Raw genomic sequence first — 19,412 nt, forward strand, 5'->3', positions numbered from 1 at the left:
TCAGTTCCCTCCATACATTTTCTATAGGATTAAGGTCTGGAGACTGGCTAGGCCATTACATGAACTTAATGTGCTTCTACTTGATCCAATCCTTGTTGCCTTGGCGGTATGTTTTGGGTCATTGTCATGCTGGAAGACCCATCCATGACCCATCTTCAGTGTCCTGGCTGAGGGAAGAAAGTTCTCATCCAAGATTTTACAATACATGGCCCCTTCTATTGGCCCCTCAATGCGGCAAAGTTGGTCTATATCTTTAGAGTGCTTTTACACTGAAATCGCCCGGGCGTCGGCGGTAAAAAGCGACTCTTTACCGTAGTTTTTGCGGAGCTTTTCGGCTGCTATCGGGGTGCTTTTAACCCCCGCAAGCGGCCGAAAAAGAGTTAAAAGCGCCCACAAATCACTGCTGCAGCGACGCTTTGCCGGCGGTTCGGCGGCGCTGCCCATTAATTGAAATGGGCAGGGGGCGCTTTAGGAGCGCTCCTAAAGTACTGCAAAGAAGCTGCTGGCAGAACTTTTTTTTGACGTCCTGCCAGCGCAGGACGTCGGGCTTTCACACGGAGATTGCAGCTAAGGCTTTTTACAGGCGCTATTTTTAGCACTAAAGCGCCTGAAAAATGCCTCCGGTGTGAAAGGGGTCTTGGCAGAGAAACGGCTCCAAAGAATAATGGGCCAGATTCACAAATGAGATACGACGGCGTTTCTCCTGATACGCCGTCGTATCTCTGTTTCTATCTATGCGACTGATTCATAGAACCAGTTACGCATAGATAGGCAGAAGATCCGACAGGTGTAATTGTTTTACACTGTCGGATCTTAGGATGCAGTACCGCGGGCGCCGCTGGGGGGAGTTTGCGTCGTAAACCAGCGCCGGGTATGCAAATTAGGAGTTGCGGCGGATCCACGACGGTTTTTCGCGTTCGCTACGTCGCCGCTAGTCAAGTTTCCCTTCGCAAAGTTAGTCGTTTTTTTTTGGTGCCCTAACTTTAGTCAGCAAGTGTATTGCTGTCTAAAGTATGGCCGTTGTTCCCGCGTCGAAATTCAAAATTTAACGTCGTTTGCGTAAACCGTCCGGGACTACGGAAGTACGCTACGCGCGTCGCCGTTCAAAAAAATGACGTCACGGCGCGCAAAGCACGGCGGGAGTTAGGAAACGGAGCATGCGCAGTAGGTCCGGCGCGGGAGCGCGCCTAATTTAAATGGTACACGCCCATTTGAATTGGCCCGCCTTATGCCTGAGGTCGCGGGCGTAGTTTTCATCGCAAGTGCTTGGTGAATCAGAATGAAAAATTGCGGTGGTGTAACCTATCTAGGATAAGTTACGCCGCCGCGATTCTACGTGAATCTGGCCCAATGTTTCCACCTCCGTGCTTGACTGTAGGGATGGTGTTCTTGGGGTCATAGTCAGCATTTTTCTTCCTCCAAACAGCTTCAGAGTCGACTTTATGCCAAAGAGCTTATTTGTCATCTCATCTGACCACAGCACTTTTTTCCAGTCCTTCTCTGAATCATATAGATGTTCATTGGCAAACTTTAGTGCCCATAAAGGCTGCCTATCAGTGCTGCCTCATCGGTGACACCTTTCGGTGCCCATCAGTGCAGCCTCCTTTGCGCACATCAGCGAAGGAGAAAACATACTTGCTTACAAAATTTTATAACAGAAACAAAGAAGAACTTTTTTTTTTCAAAGTTTTCGGTCTTTTTTCATTTGTTTAGCAAAAAAGGAAAAAACCTCAGTGGTGATTAACTACTTAAAGCGGTGGTTCCCCCTTAAAAACAACTTTTTTTTATTGCACTGCCCCCCCACATTACAATCGAATTAAGGCTCTTATTTTTTTTTTGCTGCTGTACATACCTTGATACAGCATCTTCACCCGTGCATCCGGGTTGCGAGTCCCGCGGGAGTGGGTGTTCCTCACATGTGTTTGATTGACGTTTTTCGGAAAAACGAGCTCCCCCCTGTCGCGTAAGCCGCGTCACGGTTGGCGAAAGGAGCCGAACGGCGAGTCGGCGCTATACTGCGCATGCGCATCGCCGTTCGGCTCCTTTTGCCAATCGTGACGCGGCTTACGCGACGGGGGGAGAGCTCGTTTTTGGGAAAAACGTCAATCAAACACATGTGAGGAACGCCCACTCCCGCGGGACTCGCAACCCGGATGCACGGGTGAAGATGCTGTATCAAGGTATGTACAGCAGCCAAAAAAAAATAATAGCCTTAATTCGATTGTAATGTGGGGGGCCAGTGGAATAAAAAAAAGTTGTTTTTAAGGGGGAACCACCGCTTTAAGATCCGGACATTTAGGCAGCTAAAGGACCTGGTCAGTTTTTGTGATTCAGCACTGCGTCACTTTAACTGACAATTGCGCGGTCGTGCGACGTGGCTCCCAAACAAAATTGGCGTCCTTTTTTCCCCACAAATAGAGCTTTCTTTTGGTGGTATTTGATCACCTCTGCGGTTTTTATTTTTTGCGCTATAAACAAAAATAGAGCGACAATTTTGAAAAAGATGCAATATTTTTTTACTTTTTGCTATAATAAATATCCCCCAAAAACATATATAAAACATTTTTTTTTCCTCAGTTTAGGCCGATACGTATTCTTCTACCTATTTTTGGTAAAAAAAAATCGCAATAAGCGTTTATCGATTGGTTTGCGCAAAATTTATAGCGTTTACAAAATAGGGGATAGTTTTATTGCATTTTTATAAAAAAATATTTTTTTACTACTAATGGCGGCGATCAGCGATTTTTTTTTTTTCCGTAACTGCGACATTATGGCGGACACTTCGGACAATTTTGACACATTTTTGGGACCATTGTCATTTTCACAGCAATAAATGCTATAAAAATGCATTGTTTACTGTGAAAATTACAATTGCAGTTTGGGAGTTAACCACAGGGGGCGCTGAAGGGGTTAAGTGTGGCCTCATCTGTGTTTCTAACTGTAGGGGGTGTGGCTGTAGGTGTGACGTCATCCATTGTGTTTCCCCTATAAAAGGTATCATGCGATCGATGACGGCGCCACAGTGAAGAACGGGGAAGCTGTGTTTACACACAGCTCTCCCCGTTCTTCAGCTCCGGGGACCGATCGCGGGACTCCAGCGGCGATCGGGTTCGCGGGTCACGGAGCTTCGGACCGGGTCGCGGGCGCGTGCCCGCAACCCACGGTTGGCCACTTAAAGAGGACGTACCTGTACGAGCTTGTGCCCAGCCGTGCCATTCTGCTGACGTATATGTGCAGGAGGCGGTCCTTAAGCGGTTAAATACCACAAATAGAAAGCTCTATTTGTCTCCAAAAAAATTATAAACATTTAGTTTGGGTACAGCGCTGCATGACCGCGTAACTGTCATTCAAAGTGTGACAGCGCTGAATGCTGACAATTGGCCTGGGCAGGAAGGAAGTGAAAGTGCCCGGTAGACAAGTGGCTGAGAACACGCCCTCAGATTGTGATTGGACAATGAAGGAGACGCAGCACACAGATGACGTCATTCCATCTGCTCACCCTGTGCTTTCTTTCTGTCGGCAAGTTCCGGGTCAGCAGACCCTGGGGTAGATTCAGGTAGGGGCGCGCATAGTTACGGCGGCGCAACGTATTGTATTAACGCTACGCCGACGCAACTTACAGGAGCAAGTGCAGTATTCACAAAGCACTTGCTCCGTAAGTTGCGGCGGCGTAGTGTAAATGGGGCCGGCGTAAGCGCGCGTAATTCAAATGTGGAACGGGGGGGCGTGTTTTATGTAAATATATGATGACCTGACGTGATTGGCGCATGCGCCGTCCGTGTACATATCCCAGTGTGCATTGCTCCCGAGTACGCCGCAACGACGTATTGGTTTCGACGTGAACGTAAATTACGTCCAGCCCTATTCGCGAACGACTTACGCAAACGACGTAAAAAATTCAAATTTCGAAGCGGGAACGACGTCCATACTTAACCACTTCCATACAGGGCACGTATACACCTTCCCGCCCAAGCCAATTTTCAGCTTTCAGCGCTGTCGCACTTTGAATGGTAATTGCGCGGTCATGCTACACTGTACCCAAACAAAATTGGCGTCCTTTTTTCCCCACAAATAGAGCTTTCTTTTGGTGGTATTTGATCACCTCTGCGATTTTTTTTTTTTTTTTGCGCAACAACTAAAAAAATACTGAAAATTTTGAAACAAAAATACGTTTTTACATAGGCGGCACTGATGGGCACACATAGGCGGCACACATAGGCGGCACTGATGGGCACTCATGGGCGGCACTGATGGGCACTCATGGGCGGCACTGGGCACTCATAGGCGGCACAGATGGGCACTCATGGGCAGCACTTATGGGTGGCACTGATGGCTACTTATGGGTGGCACAGATGGGCACTGATAGGTGGGCACTGGGCATGGATGGGCACTGTGGGGTGGCACTGATGGACACTGTAGGGTGGCACTGATGGACAATGTGGGGTGGCACTGATGGACACTGGGGCGACACTGATTTACCTATGTTGCCAGTCAGTGCCCATTTGTGGGCACTGATTGGCATTTTTTTTTTTTTAAATGCTTTTTTTATTTTTTTGTATTTTTTTACAGCCTTTTTTTTTTTTTTTTTTTGCAGCCTATTTTTTGTTTTCTGCCCTTCCCTGGTGGTCCAGGGTGGGCTTCCCTGGTGGTCCATGTGGCGATCCGAGGGGGGGCTGCGCTGATAAACAATCAGCGCAAACCCCCCCCTGTCAGGAGAGCCGCCGATCGGCTCTCCTATACTCGCGTCTGTCAGACGCGAGTGAGGAAGAGCCATCAACGGCTCTTCCTGTTTACATCGTGATCAGCCGTGATTCGACACGGCTGATCACGTGGTAAAGAGTCTCCGTGACAGAATACAGAAAGTAGATACGCCGGCGCAGCTTTGAAATTACGCGGCGTAACTATGGATACGCCGGCGTAATTCTTTACTGAATCTACCCCAGTCTGTGCAAGGCAGAAGAAGCCTATGGGGTCCTGCCGTATTGGTCATCAGCGCATGTGAAATGTAGCAAGACCCGATTGGAGGTTTAGTGATCCCCCCCCCATAGCCAGTGATATCCGCCGTGAGATCCATGATCTATGACCTCTGGCATTGAAGACCAATGTGAGATTACAGTTTGGCATTATCAGACATCTCCAAATTCTGCTGATTATAGAAGTCTGACTCTGCTCCAGCCTGATAAATATCCTTCTTATTGTATCTTAGCGCCCCCTAAAGGAGGAGCCACAGCGGTGGAGATGCAGAATGCCTTATTTTCCTGGGGGGCAGCGTTTAAGGACGACGTGGAGAGATCCAAATCGCTGCAAATCTCCATCGGTCATCTGTCTGTTCCCAAGGTAAGAGATCGATCGTATTTGTTTTATTGTATGATTTTATATCTCGCACAGCAGAGTGCGCTTACCGATCTTCATAACATGTTTTGTTCTTGGGTTTGGATACACATTAATAGCCGGATTCAGGTAGAGCGGCGCTTAGCGCTTCTTTGTTCCCGGCGTAGCGCAGGTCATTTACGCTACGCCGCCGCAAGTTAGAGAGGCAAGTGCTGTATTCACAAAGCACTTGCATCCTAAGTAAGCGCGCCTAATTCAAACTGGGAAAAGGTGGGCGTGTTTTATGTTAATAAGGCATGACCCCAGGTAATTGACGTTTTGATCGTACGGCGAATACGCCGTCCGTGGACGTATTCCAGTGCGCATGCGTCGGATAGAATGCCTAAGATACGTCGAACACCGCCTACGACGTGAACGTAACTTACGCACAGCCCTATTCGCGTACGACTTACGCAGACGACGTAAAAAGATACGCTTGTTCCGACGTCCATACTTTTGCATGGGCTGCGACCACCTAGAGACCAGCTTTATCTTTACGCCGGCGTATGTCTTACGTAAACAGCGTAACTAAATGCGACGGGCGTACGTACGTTCGTGAATCAGCGTATCGTGCTCATTTGCATATTTGACGCGGAAAACAACGTGAATCTGGCTATAATAGTGATTTAAAGTGGAGTTCCACCCATAAATATAACATTACATCAGTAGTTTTAAAAAATGTCATTAGTCCTTTTAAGAATTTTTTTTTTTTTTTTAGATGCCTTCAAAGTGTTGTTGCTAGGCAGAATAGTTAATCTTCCCACTTCCTGCACCTAGGTGCTTAAGCTTCCTAACCTACACCGCACAGACTCCTGTGAATGTAGTGGGTGTAACTTTCCAGGAGTCTGTGCACTCCCCAGTCTCGAAGAATCATGTGACTTGGACAGCACAGGTGCTGAAACCTGATCTGAAACCTATTACACTGCTTGTGCAGCACTGAGCATGTGCGAGATCTGCAAGGCTGAAATCCAGGAAGTCATACAGTCTGGCTTCATGATGCCCACACTTAAGATGGCCCCAGTCAATTTCTATTTTATAAAGTGTCTAAATGCTCTAACAACCTAACAAAACGGACCTTAGTTTACAGACTAACTTTACTAGAATACATTAAGCTTGTGTATTACAGGGGTATTTATATTTAAAAAGTGAAATTGTGGCCGGAACTCTGCTTTAACCAAAATGAAAATTCCAGTGCTGAAACCCAAACAGAAATTGACCGCTTAAAAAAAAAAAAAAAATGTATATTGAATTACCGTAAAACCTTGGATTGCGAGCATAATTTGTTCCCGGAAGCATACTTGTAATCCAAAGCACTTGCATATTAAAGCAAATTTTCCCATAAGAAATAATGGAAACTCAAATGATTCGTTCCACAACTATTCATAAGTCCTTCAGTTTATAGTCCATATAAAAAGATTATAGCAATGTGATGAGTTGTGTGACCATAAAATGTCCATCCACAAGGGGATTAGAAGCAAAATCCAGTAGGAGCTCCAGAGTATAAAAGAGAAGAGAGGAGCCTCTAAGTGTAGCAATATGGTTACATTTAATGAAGATACAACATTTAGCAACTCAAATGGTTGATAATTAAAAGAGGCACATCTAAGTATGCTGGCATCCGAGGTAAAGCTGTCCGCATCCTCCTCACCGTTGTCAGTCTGCAATCGTGATCGGGAAGACTACCCTGCAGTAGAGTGATCTGAAAGCGAGGCTTGAACCGCTTGTGGAAGGGACGACATCAATGGCGGTGAGGAGGACGCTCTATGTGGACAGCTTTACCCCAGGTCCCTGCATACTTAGATGTGTCTGTTTTAATCATCAACCATGTGAGTTGCTAAATGTTGTACCTTCATTAACCACTTAAGACCCGGACCTTTAGACAGCTAAAGGACCTGGCCAGTTTTTGCGATTCGGCACTACACCGCTTTAACTGACAATTGCGCGGTCGTGCGACGTGGCTTCCAAACAAAATTGGCGTCCTTTTTTTCCGACAAATAGAGCTTTCTTTTGGTGGTATTTGATCACCTCTGCAGTTTTTATTTTTTGCGCTATAAACAAAAATAGAGCGACAATTTTGAAAAAAATGCAATATTTTTTACTTGTTGATATAATAAATATCCCCCAAAAACATATATAAAAAAAAAATATTTTTTTCCTCAGTTTAGGCCGATACGTATTCTTCTACCTATTTTTGGTAAAAAAAATCGCAATAAGCGTTTATCGATTGGTTTGCGCAAAATTTATAGCGTTTACAAAATAGGGGATAGTTTTATTGCATTTTTATAAATTTTTTTTTTTTACTACGAATGGCGGCGATCAGCGATTTTTTTTCATGACTGCGACATTATGGCGGACACTTCGGACAATTTTGACACATTTTTGGGACCATTGTCATTTTCACAGCAAAAAATGCATTGTTTACTGTGAAAATGGCAGTTGCAGTTTGGGAGCTAACCACAAGGGGGCGCTGAAGGGGTTAAGTGTGACCTCATATGTGTTTCTAACTGTAGGGGGGTGTGGCTGTAGGTGTGACGTCATTGATTAGGTTTCCCTATATCAGGGAACACACGATCAATGACGGCGCCACAGTGAAGAACGGGGAAGGTGTGTTTACACTCAGCTCTCCCCGTTCTTCAGCTCCGGGGACCGATCGCGGGACTCCAGCAGCGATCGGGTTCGCTGGTCCCGCAGTCACGGAGCTTCGGACTGGGTGGCAAGCGCCGGCGGCGCGCGCGACCCCACGGCAGGGTTTAAAGGGCTACGCAGATGTGCCCAGCTGTGCCATTCTGCCGACGTATATCGGCGTGAAGGGGTCCTTAAGTGGTTAAGTGTCGCTTGTGACATGACGCTACTCTTAGGCTGCATTCACACCTAGGCATATTTACGCCCGACGCTCCGTTCGCCCGCCCGTGTGAAAGGGCCCCACAGAGGTATGAGTAAATAAAGTTAATGCTACATTTTATACCTTTTGTATCCTACCCAGTGATAACACTCTTTGCTCAATCTTGGTACAATATGACTTTGAATAATATGTACAATGCTAAATAAACCAGTTCAATAAACTTTACTATAAAAAAGACAAAGGTTGGATTCTGTTTTAGCTTTGTATTTAGACATGCATTGGCCAGATGCAGAGGGCTGCCTTAGTAGTAGTAGTAGTAGTAGTATGTAGAACTAACAACCCCTGTTGTAATACAGATAAAGCCAGATTGGATAAGAGTACTAGGGTTTCACTGAAAGGCCTGTGGGGGGGACCAGACTGAATGAGAGTACTGGGGGTTCACTAATTGACCTGTGGGAGCAGAAGACTACATGAAATACTGAGAGTTCACTGATAGACCTGAGGGGGGCACCAGATTGGATGAGAGTACTGGGGGCTCACTGATAGACCTGAGGGGAGCACCAGATTGGATGAGAGTACTGGGGGGTTTATTGATAGGCCTTGCAGGGGCCACTAGATTGAATGAGAGTACCGGGGGATACACGAATAGGCCTGCAGGGGCCACCAGATTGGATGGGAGTACTAAGGGTTCACTGATAGGCTTACAGGGCTCACCAGATTTGATGAGAGTACTGGGGGTTCACTAATAGGCCTGCAGGGGTCACCAGATTGGATGAGAGTACTGGAGGTTCACTGATAGGCCTTCAGGAGTCACCAGATTGGATGAGAGTACTGGGGGGTACACGAATAGGCCTGCAGGGGCCACCAGATTGGATGGGAGTACTAAGGGTTCACTGATAGGCTTGCAGGGCTCACCAGATTTGATGAGAGTACTGGGGGTTCACTAATAGGCCTTCAGGAGTCACCAGATTGGATGGGAGTACTAAGGGTTCACTGATAGACTTGCAGGGCTCACCAGATTGGATGAGAGTACTGGGGGTTCACTGATAGGCCTGCACGGGTCACCTTATTGGATGAGACTACTAGGGGTTCACTGACAGGCTTGGGGGTTTCCCATTTATTACTTCTGTTCAAAAGCCACTGTGCAGCGCTGTTATTGGCTGGGCGGCTCCCATATGGCAGACTGTGTGTTGACACATCCATGTTGTGTAGGATGGAGATGTTCTACACAAACTGCTACTGGAGTGATTGTCTATGAGCATCAAAGCCCACAGCATTTTTCTGAGCCATGGCACCTCCATACAGCGGCAGTCTCTGGCTGCTCACCCGCCACTTGCCAGCAGATGGTATATGTGACAAATTGTGTAATATTTGTGTCCCCGTTTCATTTGCAGGGAGCGCTGGTGGCCATTGTTGGAAAAGTTGGGTGTGGAAAAAGCTCTCTTTTGGCCGCAATAACTGGAGAACTGACCAGGTAATGATGAACCACCTTACCAGGTAATGTCACACTCCTCTTCACTTGATCAGGTAACACCAAAGATTGTGATTGGTTAATGTTGGCGACGATTTAGACCAACGAACGATCCATTAAAGTTCATGTGCATATAAAGACAGGTGTCACAATACTTTTGACAATATAGGCCCAGATTCAGAAAGGACTTACCCCGACGTTATCTACTGATACTCCGCGTAAGTCCACGAATGCGCCTTCGTATCTATGCGCCTTATTCTTGAAATAAGATACCCCTAAATTCTGGCTCCATCCGATCGAAGTAAAGTCTCCTACGCCGTCGTATCTTGGGCGCATATTTACGCTGGCCGCAAGGAGCGCTTCCATTAATTTACGCATCGAATATGTAAATGAGCAAGATACGCCGATTCACGAACGTACTTACGCCCGTCGCAGTAATCTACGCCGTTTACGTAAGGCGTACGTCTGGCGTAAAGTTATCCCACATAAAGCAGGGGTATGTTTTTTACGTAGTTTACGTAAGTCGTACGTGAATGGGGCTGGGCGTAGGTTACGTTCACATCGTACTCATAGAGCCGTCATATCTTAGGGTGTATATGCGACGTAAATCTGAGCATGCGCCGTTCGTTCGGCCCTTCATTTATATGGGGTCACGCTTCACTTCCTTGCTACTTTGAATTAGGCGGCCTTACGCCGGCCCATTTACGCTACGCCGCCGTACCTTAGGGAGCAAGTACTTTGTGAATACTGTTCTTGCCTCTCTATGTTACGCCGGTGTAGCGCATACGAGATGCGCTACGCCCGCACAAAGATACGCCGTTCTACGTGAATCTGGGCCATAGTGTATATCTGTGATCTAGTGGAGTTCTCTTTCTTGATGGAGCGGTTTGTTTCCTTCCCACATATGTTTCTCCTATGTTCTTGCAGGCGCCGGGGAACGCTGTACGTGTCGCACCAGGAAGCCGGCTTCGGTTTTGTGGCGCAGGAGCCGTGGATTCAGTTTGCCACCATCAGGGATAATATCCTGTTCGGGAAGGAATATAATGACCATCTATATAAGGAGGTTGTGGAGGCCTGCGCCCTGACCGATGACCTGAGTGTGAGTGTCTGACGGGTTTGGGGGCAAGGCAGGGTTTTTTTTTTTTTTTTTAAATCAAAGTCTGTTTATTAAGCAAAAAAGAGACATTACACACAGAAGGATATAACGACAGTCATCAAACATAGCTTGCAGTATCTCTTAACAGTAAAAATATGACATCATTCCTTAACAGTATAAACATGAATTCGAGACTACTTAATTGGTACCAATAACAGTCGGTTACTTCAGGGTATTGACATCGCGTGTCGCCCGGGGTCCCACCCCCACCCGTCACATACTACATCTCCCGTCAACCAGGAGACGAAACAAAAGGAGTAGGCCATGGCTCTTCTGACTATACACAGGTGTTGGCAGCCTTGAGCCACCTATCCCATACTTTTTCGTATTTAGAAGGACAACCTCTATGAGAGTATATCAATTTTTTGTACGGCAAGACTGCGTTAACCTCCGCAATCCAGTGCGAGACATTTGAAGGGTTAGGTCTCATCCAAACTCTAGCAACCACCTTGCGTGCAGAGAAGAGCGTTTCTAGTAAAAATATTTTAGAAAATGTATTAATGTCAGGGTCAGGGAAAATTCCCAGAAGACACTAATTTGGTTCTAGGGTTATGGGCGATCCCATTGTGTCGTGTAGGAACCTTACAACCTGGGACCAGAAGGCCTGTATCTTGGGGCAGCTCCACAGGAGGTGGAAGAAGGTGTCCGTCACCCGACCACACATTGGGCAGGCATCCGAGAAGTCGCTTTTGTATTAACCCATCCTTCGGCCGCTAGCGTGGGGTTAAAATCGCCCCGCTAGTGGCCGAAAAGCGCCGCTATAACAGCAGAAAAGCGCTGCTATAACAGCGGTAAAGCGCCGCTAAAACTAGCAGCACTTTAGCGCTAACGGACCCACCGCCCCAGTGTGAAAGGGGTCTAAGAGTGAGCACAGTGTATTGTGTCATTGGATAGAAGAAGATCCTGGACTGCCACACTCCTTAAAACGATGTCTTTATTGTACAAATGAAATCCAAAAAACAACCAAAGCGATGCAGTCAAAATGAAGTGAACAACAGGAAAAAGGTGGCTCACATCATGTGATGCTTACTCATAGCATAAGTCATTACAGATATTGTGTCATTACAGATATTTCCATCTGGAGACCAGACGGAGGTTGGGGAGAACGGTGTCACTCTCAGTGGGGGACAGAAGGCTCGAGTCAGCCTGGCCCGGGCTGTGTATCAAGTAAGGCAACAATGAACTGTATAGACATTGTTAAAGCAAAACGAAACTGTATCTGAGCACCACAGACTGAATACACTATTTAAAGCGGGGGTTCGCCCTGTTAAAAAAAAAAAAAAAGTTTTTTTTTATTAGACAATTAAATTCGGCATCGTAGCGCGAGCTACGGTATGCCGGTCTTACATTTTTTATGCCCGTACTCACCGTGCTATCGTTGATTGAAGAATCCGGGAAATGGGCGTTCCTATGGTGAGAGAAGGTGATTGACGGCCGGCCCTGGCACGTCACGCTTCTCCGGAAATAGCCGAAATAGGCTTGGCTATTCACGGCGCCTGCGCATAGCCTGTGCGCAGGCGCTGTGAATAGCCGAGACCTACTCCGGCTGTCTTCGGGGAGCGTGACGTGCCAGAGCCGGCCGTCAATCATCCTCCCTCTCCATAGGCACGCCCATTCCCCCCGGGAGTCGGATTCTTCAATCAACAATAGCACAGTGAGTACGGGGATTAAAAATTTAAGACCGGCATACCGTAGCTCGCGCTACGATGCCGAAAGTAATGGAATAATGGGGTGAAGGAGGGTGAACTACCGCTTTAATTTCAGTATTTCTATCTGCAGCCATCTTGAATGAGGGCAGATGATTCATGTAGGATTTACTTCCTGGAGTCCCTCACCCTTAGCTCAGGTGTACAGGCAGGAGGGCGTGCTTAGTTGAGAAAGCCCCTCCTCCATATGAAAGTAAAATAAATGCCCATGAAGACTCCTGGTATGTATGACATCATCTGGTCTAGGCCAGAAACCAGGAAGCAGCTAATGAAATTTAAAAATAAAAAAAGATTAAAACAAGAAAATATAATATAACTTCCTATCTATTTACTAATGCTAGTAGCATAAGGATTAAAAATGGTTAATGTTGATTGAGAGAGTTTAGTTTTAATGCAATGTAATAAGCCCCATCCAATAGACTCCTCCCAATCCTCCTTAGACCCCACCCCTCATTCTTATTAGCGGGACTGGATTGTAAAGAAGAGGTGGTTGTGCTATTCTATGATTTTTCAGAGCCCCGCCTCTTCATGTACACAGCTCCGCCTTTTAACGTACACCAGGGGATGTGGAGGGTCAGTAAATTGATGTGGATCCATCTTTTCCCTCTCAGGAGAAGGACATTTATCTGCTGGATGACCCCCTGGCTGCAGTAGATGCGGATGTGGCCTCCCATCTCATGGAGAAATGCATCCTGGGGATTTTGCGGCACAAGACCCGGATCCTCTGCACTCACCGGACTGAGCTGCTGGAGAAAGCGGATCTTCTCGTCCTGATGGATGATGGGAAAATTATCCAGACTGGTAAGAGACACAAGTGTGCAACCTCGAATACTGCCCTCTGCCAGGAACTAAAGATATTGTACTTGTAATATTCCAGGACCTCCAGAAGAAATCATGGCTTTGCTTGAAGCTTCTCCCAAACTCAAAGTCTCCAAAAGTGAAACACAAGAAAAAGGTAATCTCTATACTGTGTACATGATGTCTTGACCAGCTGACACCTTCCACACTCACTCACTCACTCACACCTTCCACATCCAATCAGTTGACCAACTGCATCCCCCCTATCCAATCGCCTGACCAGCTGACACCTCACTCCTAAAGTCACCTGACAGCTCACTCCTCCAATCACCTGACCATCTGACATCTATCTCATCCAGTCACCTGACACCTCACTCCTCCAGTCACCTGACACCTCACTCCTCCAGTCACCTGACACCTCACTCCTCCAGTCACCTGACACCTCACTCCTCCAGTCACCTGACACCTCACTCCTCCAGTCACCTGACACCTCACTCCTCCAGTCACCTGACACCTCACTCCTCCAGTCACCTGACACCTCACTCCTCCAGTCACCTGACACCTCACTCCTCCAGTCACCTGAACACCTCACTCCTCCAATCACCTGAACACCTGACACCTCACTCCTCCAATCACCTGAACACCTGACACCTCACTCTTCCAATCACCTGAACACCTGACACCTCACTCTTCCAATCACCTGAACACCTGACACCTCACTCTTCCAATCACCTGAACACCTGACACCTCACTCTTCCAATCACCTGAACACCTGACACCTCACTCTTCCAATCACCTGAACACCTGACACCTCACTCTTCCAATCACCTGAACACCTGACACCTCACTCTTCCAATCACCTGAACACCTGACACCTCACTCTTCCAATCACCTGAACACCTGACACCTCACTCCTCCAATCACCTGAACACCTCACTCCTCCAATCACCTGAACACCTGACATCTCACTCCTCCAATCACCTGACCATATGACGCCTCACTCCTCCAATCACCTGACCATATGACGCCTCACTCCTCCAATCACCTGACCATATGACACCTCACTCCTCCAATTACCTGACCATATGACGCCTCACTCCTCCAATCACCTGACGCCTCACTCCTCCAATCACCTGACCATATGACGCCTCACTCCTCCAATAACCTGACCATATGACGCCTCACTCCTCCAATTACCTTACCATATGACACTTCACTCCTAATGTCACCTGACATCTCACTCCTCCAATCACCTGACACCTCACGCCACCAATCACCTGACCATATGACACCTCACTCCACCAATCACCTTACCATATGACGCCTCACTCCTCCAATTACCTGACCATATGACGCCTCACTCCTCCAATTACCTGACCATATGACGCCTCACTCCTCCAATTACCTGACCATATGACGCCTCACTCCTCCAATTACCTTACCATATGACACCTCACTCCTCCAATTACCTGACCATATGACGCCTCACTCCTCCAATTACCTGACCATATGACGCCTCACTCCTCCAATTACCTGACCATATGACGCCTCACTCCTCCAATTACCTTACCATATGACACTTCACTCCTAATGTCACCTGACATCTCAATCCTCCAGTCACCTGACCATCTGACATCTCACTCCTCCAATCACCTGACACCTCACTCCACCAATCACCTGACCATATGACACCTCACTCCACCAATCACCTGACACCTCACTCCTCCAATCACCTGACACCTCAATCCTCCAATCACCTGACCATATGACACCTCACTCCACCAATCACCTTACCATATGACACTTCACTCCTAATGCCACCTGACACCTCACTCCTCCAATAACCTGACCAGCAGACACCTTCCATGTTCCCTCACCTGACAAGCTTACATCTCTCCCATCCAATCCCCTGACCAGCTGACGCCCCTTCCCCCTCCTTATCTGATCACCTGACCAGCTGTCACCTCCCTTATCCAATCACTTGATCAGCTGCCACATCCAATCGCCAAATTAATTTACACCTCACCCATCCAATCACCTGACCAGCCTACCTCATCTATGTCCCATCGCCTGAGCAGCCTACCCCTTCTATGTCCCATCACCTGACAAGTTTACACCTTCCATGTCCCATCACCTCACCAGCTTACATCTCCCCCATCTAACCACCCGACCAGCTGACACCTCCCCCATCCAACCACCTGACCGGCTTACTTCTCCCCCATCCAATCACCTGAATGCTGACACCTCCCATATGCAATCCTTTGGCCAGCTTACAACTCCCTTGTGCCATATGACGACCCACTTGCACTATCCATTCACCAACCCTACTGCCTACCATGTCTTATCACCTGGCCTGCTGACAACTCCCTTACCCAGTCACCTGAGCAGCTTACGCCTTCCTCGTGCCGTCACACGAACAGGTTACAGCTCTCATATCTAGTCACCTTACCCTACTACCTCCCACATCCTATCACCTGATCAGTTTTCACCTTTAGTTTACATTATTTAATCAACTGAACTAGAGGTGTGTCCCATATCCGAGCACCTGAGCTGGGACCCTCCTATGGTTTCTGGAGATATGTCAAATATCTGACCACCTGACCCTATACCCACCTGTGTGAGCTGGAGACGTGTCCAAAATCCGATCACCTGACCCATTACTTTCCCGTGTGAGCTGGAGTAATATCCTATATCCGATCACCTGGCCCAGTACTCTCCTGTGGTTGCTGGAGACATGCCATACATCTGACATCTGAGACATGTCCCAAATCTGACCACCTGACCCGATACCCTCCTGTGTGAGCTGGAGTAATATCCGATCACCTGACCCATTACTTTCCTGTGTGCGCTGGAGACATGTCATATATCTGACCACCTGACCCTATACCCACCTGTGTGAGCTGGAGACGTGTCCAAAATCCGATCACCTGACCCATTACTTTCCTGTGTGAGCTGGAGTAATATCCTATATCCGATCACCTGGCCCAGTACTCTCCTGTGGTTGCTGGAGACATGCCATACACCTGACATCTGAGACATGTCCCAAATCTGACCACCTGACCCGATACCCTCCTGTGTGAGCTGGAGTAATATCCGATCACCTGACCCATTACTTTCCTGTGTGAGCTGGGGACATGTCATATATCTGACCACCTGACCTGGTATCCTTCTGTGTGAGCTGGAGACATGTCCAATATCCAATCACCTAACCCAGTACACTCCTTTGTGAGCTGGAGTAATATCCTATATCCGATCACCTGGCCCAGTACTCGCCTGTGGTTGCTGGAGACATGCCATACATCTGACCCAAAACCCTCCTGTTTGAGCTGAGACATGTCCCAAATCTGACCACCTGACCCGATACCCTCCTGTGTGAGCTGGAGTAATATCCGATCACCTGACCCAGTACTTTCCTGTGTGAGCTAGAGTAATATCCTATATCCGATCACGTGACCTGGTACTCTCCTGTGGTTTCTGGAGTCATGTGCCAAATCCGATCACCTGACCCTATACCCTCCTGTGTGAGCTGGAGTAATATCCTATATCCGATCACCTGACCCAGTACATTCCCATGTGAGCTGGAGTAATATCCTATATCCGATCACCTGACCCAGTACTTTCCCGTGTGAGCTGGAGTAATATCCTATATCCGATCACCTGACCCAGTACTTTCCCGTGTGAGCTGGAGTAATATCCTATATCCGATCACCTGACCCAGTACTTTCCCGTGTGAGCTGGAGTAATATCCTATATGCGATCACCTGACCCAGTACTTTCCCGTGTGAGCTGGAGTAATATCCTATATCCGATCACCTGACCCAGTACTTTCCCACGTGAGCTAGAGTAATATCCTATATCCGATCACCTGACCCAGTACTTTCCCATGTGAGCTAGTGTAATATCCTATATCCGATCACCTGACCTGGTACTTTCCCATGTGAGCTAGAGTAATATCCTATATCCGATCACCTGACCCAGTACTTTCCCATGTGAGCTGGAGTAATATCCTATATCCGATCACCTGACCTGGTACTCTCCTGTGGTTGCTGGAGTCATGTCCCAAATCCGATCACCTGACCCTATACCCTCCTGTGTGAGCTGGAGTAATATCCTATATCCGATCACCTGACCCAGTACTTTCCCGTGTGAGCTGGAGTAATATCCTATATCCGATCACCTGACCCGGTACTCTCCTGTGGTTGCAGAGAATGGTGGCGATGGTGTTGATGAAGAGGATGCTGGGAAGGAGGTCCTGTTACCTGGCTCTACGATGGGGGAGGAGGAGAAGAAGGAGGGGGCGGTCTCCCTACAGGTGTATGCGGCATATTGGAGGGCAGTGGGGAGCTGCTTGGCCGGATCGGTGCTGCTGGCCTTATTCTTCATGCAGGGTAGGTGTATTACTAGTGGGCTTATATAGTATTTTAGCCAGATTCAGAGAGGTTTACGCCGGCGTATCGGTAGATACGCCGTCGTAACTCTGAATCTGCGCCGTCGTAAATTTAAGTGTATTCTCAAATTGAGATACACTTAAATCTAGCTAAGATACGACGGCGGGCGCCGTCGTATCTTGGCTGTCTATTTAGGCCGGCCGCTAGGGGCGTGTACGCTGATTTACGCCTAGAATGCGTAAATCAGCGAGATACGCCTATTCACGACTGTACACTTGCCCGTCGCAGTAAAGATACGCCGTTTACGTAAGGCGTTTTCAGGCCTAAAGTTGGTCCACCAAAAAGATGGCGCAGCCAATGTTAAGTATGGACATCGGTCCCGCGTCAAATTTTTACGTCGTTTGTGTAAGTCGTCTGTGAATGGGGCTGGGCGTAATTTACGTTCACGTCGAAACCAATAAGTCTTTGCGTCGTAATTTGGAGCATGCGCACTAGGATATGTCCACGGACGGCGCATGCGCCGTTCGTTCAAAACGTCAATCATGTCGGGTCACGATTCATTAGCATAAAACACACCCACCTCTTCACAATTTGAATTAGGCGCGCTTAGGCCGGCACATTTACGCTACGCCGCCGTAACTTAGGACGCAAGTGCTTTGTGAATACAGCACTCGCCTTTCTAACTTACGGCGGCGTAGCGTATATGAGATACGCTACGCCTGCCTAACGTTAAGCCCATCTACGTGAATCCAGCTATTTATCTCTTCACAGATGAACCAGGCTGAGCCAACCTGAGACCTCCTGTTACTGAACTACCAGCAGGCAGTAGTGCATGACGGGACTTTTACGTTACTTGTGACTGATACGTCATATGAACATTGTATTCCAGCTACCAGGAACGTGTCTGATTGGTGGCTGTCACACTGGATTTCAAGCTTGTCAGACAAGTCAAGAAATGTGTCTTTGTCGGTGCTGGTCCCTCCCGTACTGTCACCTGCACTGCTTCTCTTCTCCTCCAGAACTCTCGTGTGAGTATAACAATCGGGGGCTCCCCAGCTGGGGACACCGGTCACAGGAAGACAAATAAAAGTGACATACCAGTGTCACCACACATGGAACAGTACAGCTATCAGATAGGATTTCTTTCCTGTAATTAATTAGGTAGATTCAGTAAGAGTTAGGCCGGCTTATCAGTAGATAGGTCGACCTAACTCAGAATCTACGCCGACCTATGTTTAAGTGTATTCTCAAACAGAGATACGCTTAAACATATCTAAGATAAGACGGCTTGCGCCGTCCTATCTTAGATTGCAATTTTTCGGATGGCCGCTAGGTGGCGCTTCCATTGCGGTCGGCGTAGAATATGTAAATGAGTTGATACGCCGATTCACGAACGTACGCCCGGCCGCCGCAGTAGTTTTACGCCGTTTCCGTAAGGCATTAGCAGGCCTAAAGTTATTCCATCTATTAGGTGGAATAACAACGTTAAAGTATGGCCGCCGTTCCCGCCGCGAGATTCAAATTTATTACGTCGTTTGCGTAAGTCGTCCGCGAATCGGGATTTACGTTGTTTACGTCCACGTCGAAATCAATAGGCCCGCGCGGCGTACTTAGCCGCAATGCACCCTGGGAAATGTAGGCGCCCGGCGCATGCGCATAAAAAAAAAAACGTAAAAAACGT

At 47.7% G+C, this 19,412-nt stretch overlaps 1 protein-coding gene across 1 annotated transcript in view; it reads left to right on the plus strand.

The window, feature by feature from the left end:
• ABCC10 (ATP binding cassette subfamily C member 10) overlaps positions 1 to 19,412 on the plus strand; it is a 58,030-nt gene that overhangs the window by 15,578 nt on the left and 23,040 nt on the right. The window contains exons 6-13 of the mRNA XM_040351741.1: positions 5,207 to 5,337; positions 9,607 to 9,686; positions 10,611 to 10,782; positions 11,908 to 12,006; positions 13,157 to 13,346; positions 13,423 to 13,500; positions 17,549 to 17,731; positions 18,621 to 18,759. Of these exons, the coding sequence (XP_040207675.1) occupies positions 5,207 to 5,337; positions 9,607 to 9,686; positions 10,611 to 10,782; positions 11,908 to 12,006; positions 13,157 to 13,346; positions 13,423 to 13,500; positions 17,549 to 17,731; positions 18,621 to 18,759 (1,072 nt within the window). The remainder of the gene's footprint in view (positions 1 to 5,206; positions 5,338 to 9,606; positions 9,687 to 10,610; positions 10,783 to 11,907; positions 12,007 to 13,156; positions 13,347 to 13,422; positions 13,501 to 17,548; positions 17,732 to 18,620; positions 18,760 to 19,412) is intronic.

This window comes from Rana temporaria, chromosome 4, assembly GCF_905171775.1.
Source record: "Rana temporaria chromosome 4, aRanTem1.1, whole genome shotgun sequence".
NCBI classification, from domain to species: domain Eukaryota; kingdom Metazoa; phylum Chordata; class Amphibia; order Anura; family Ranidae; genus Rana; species Rana temporaria.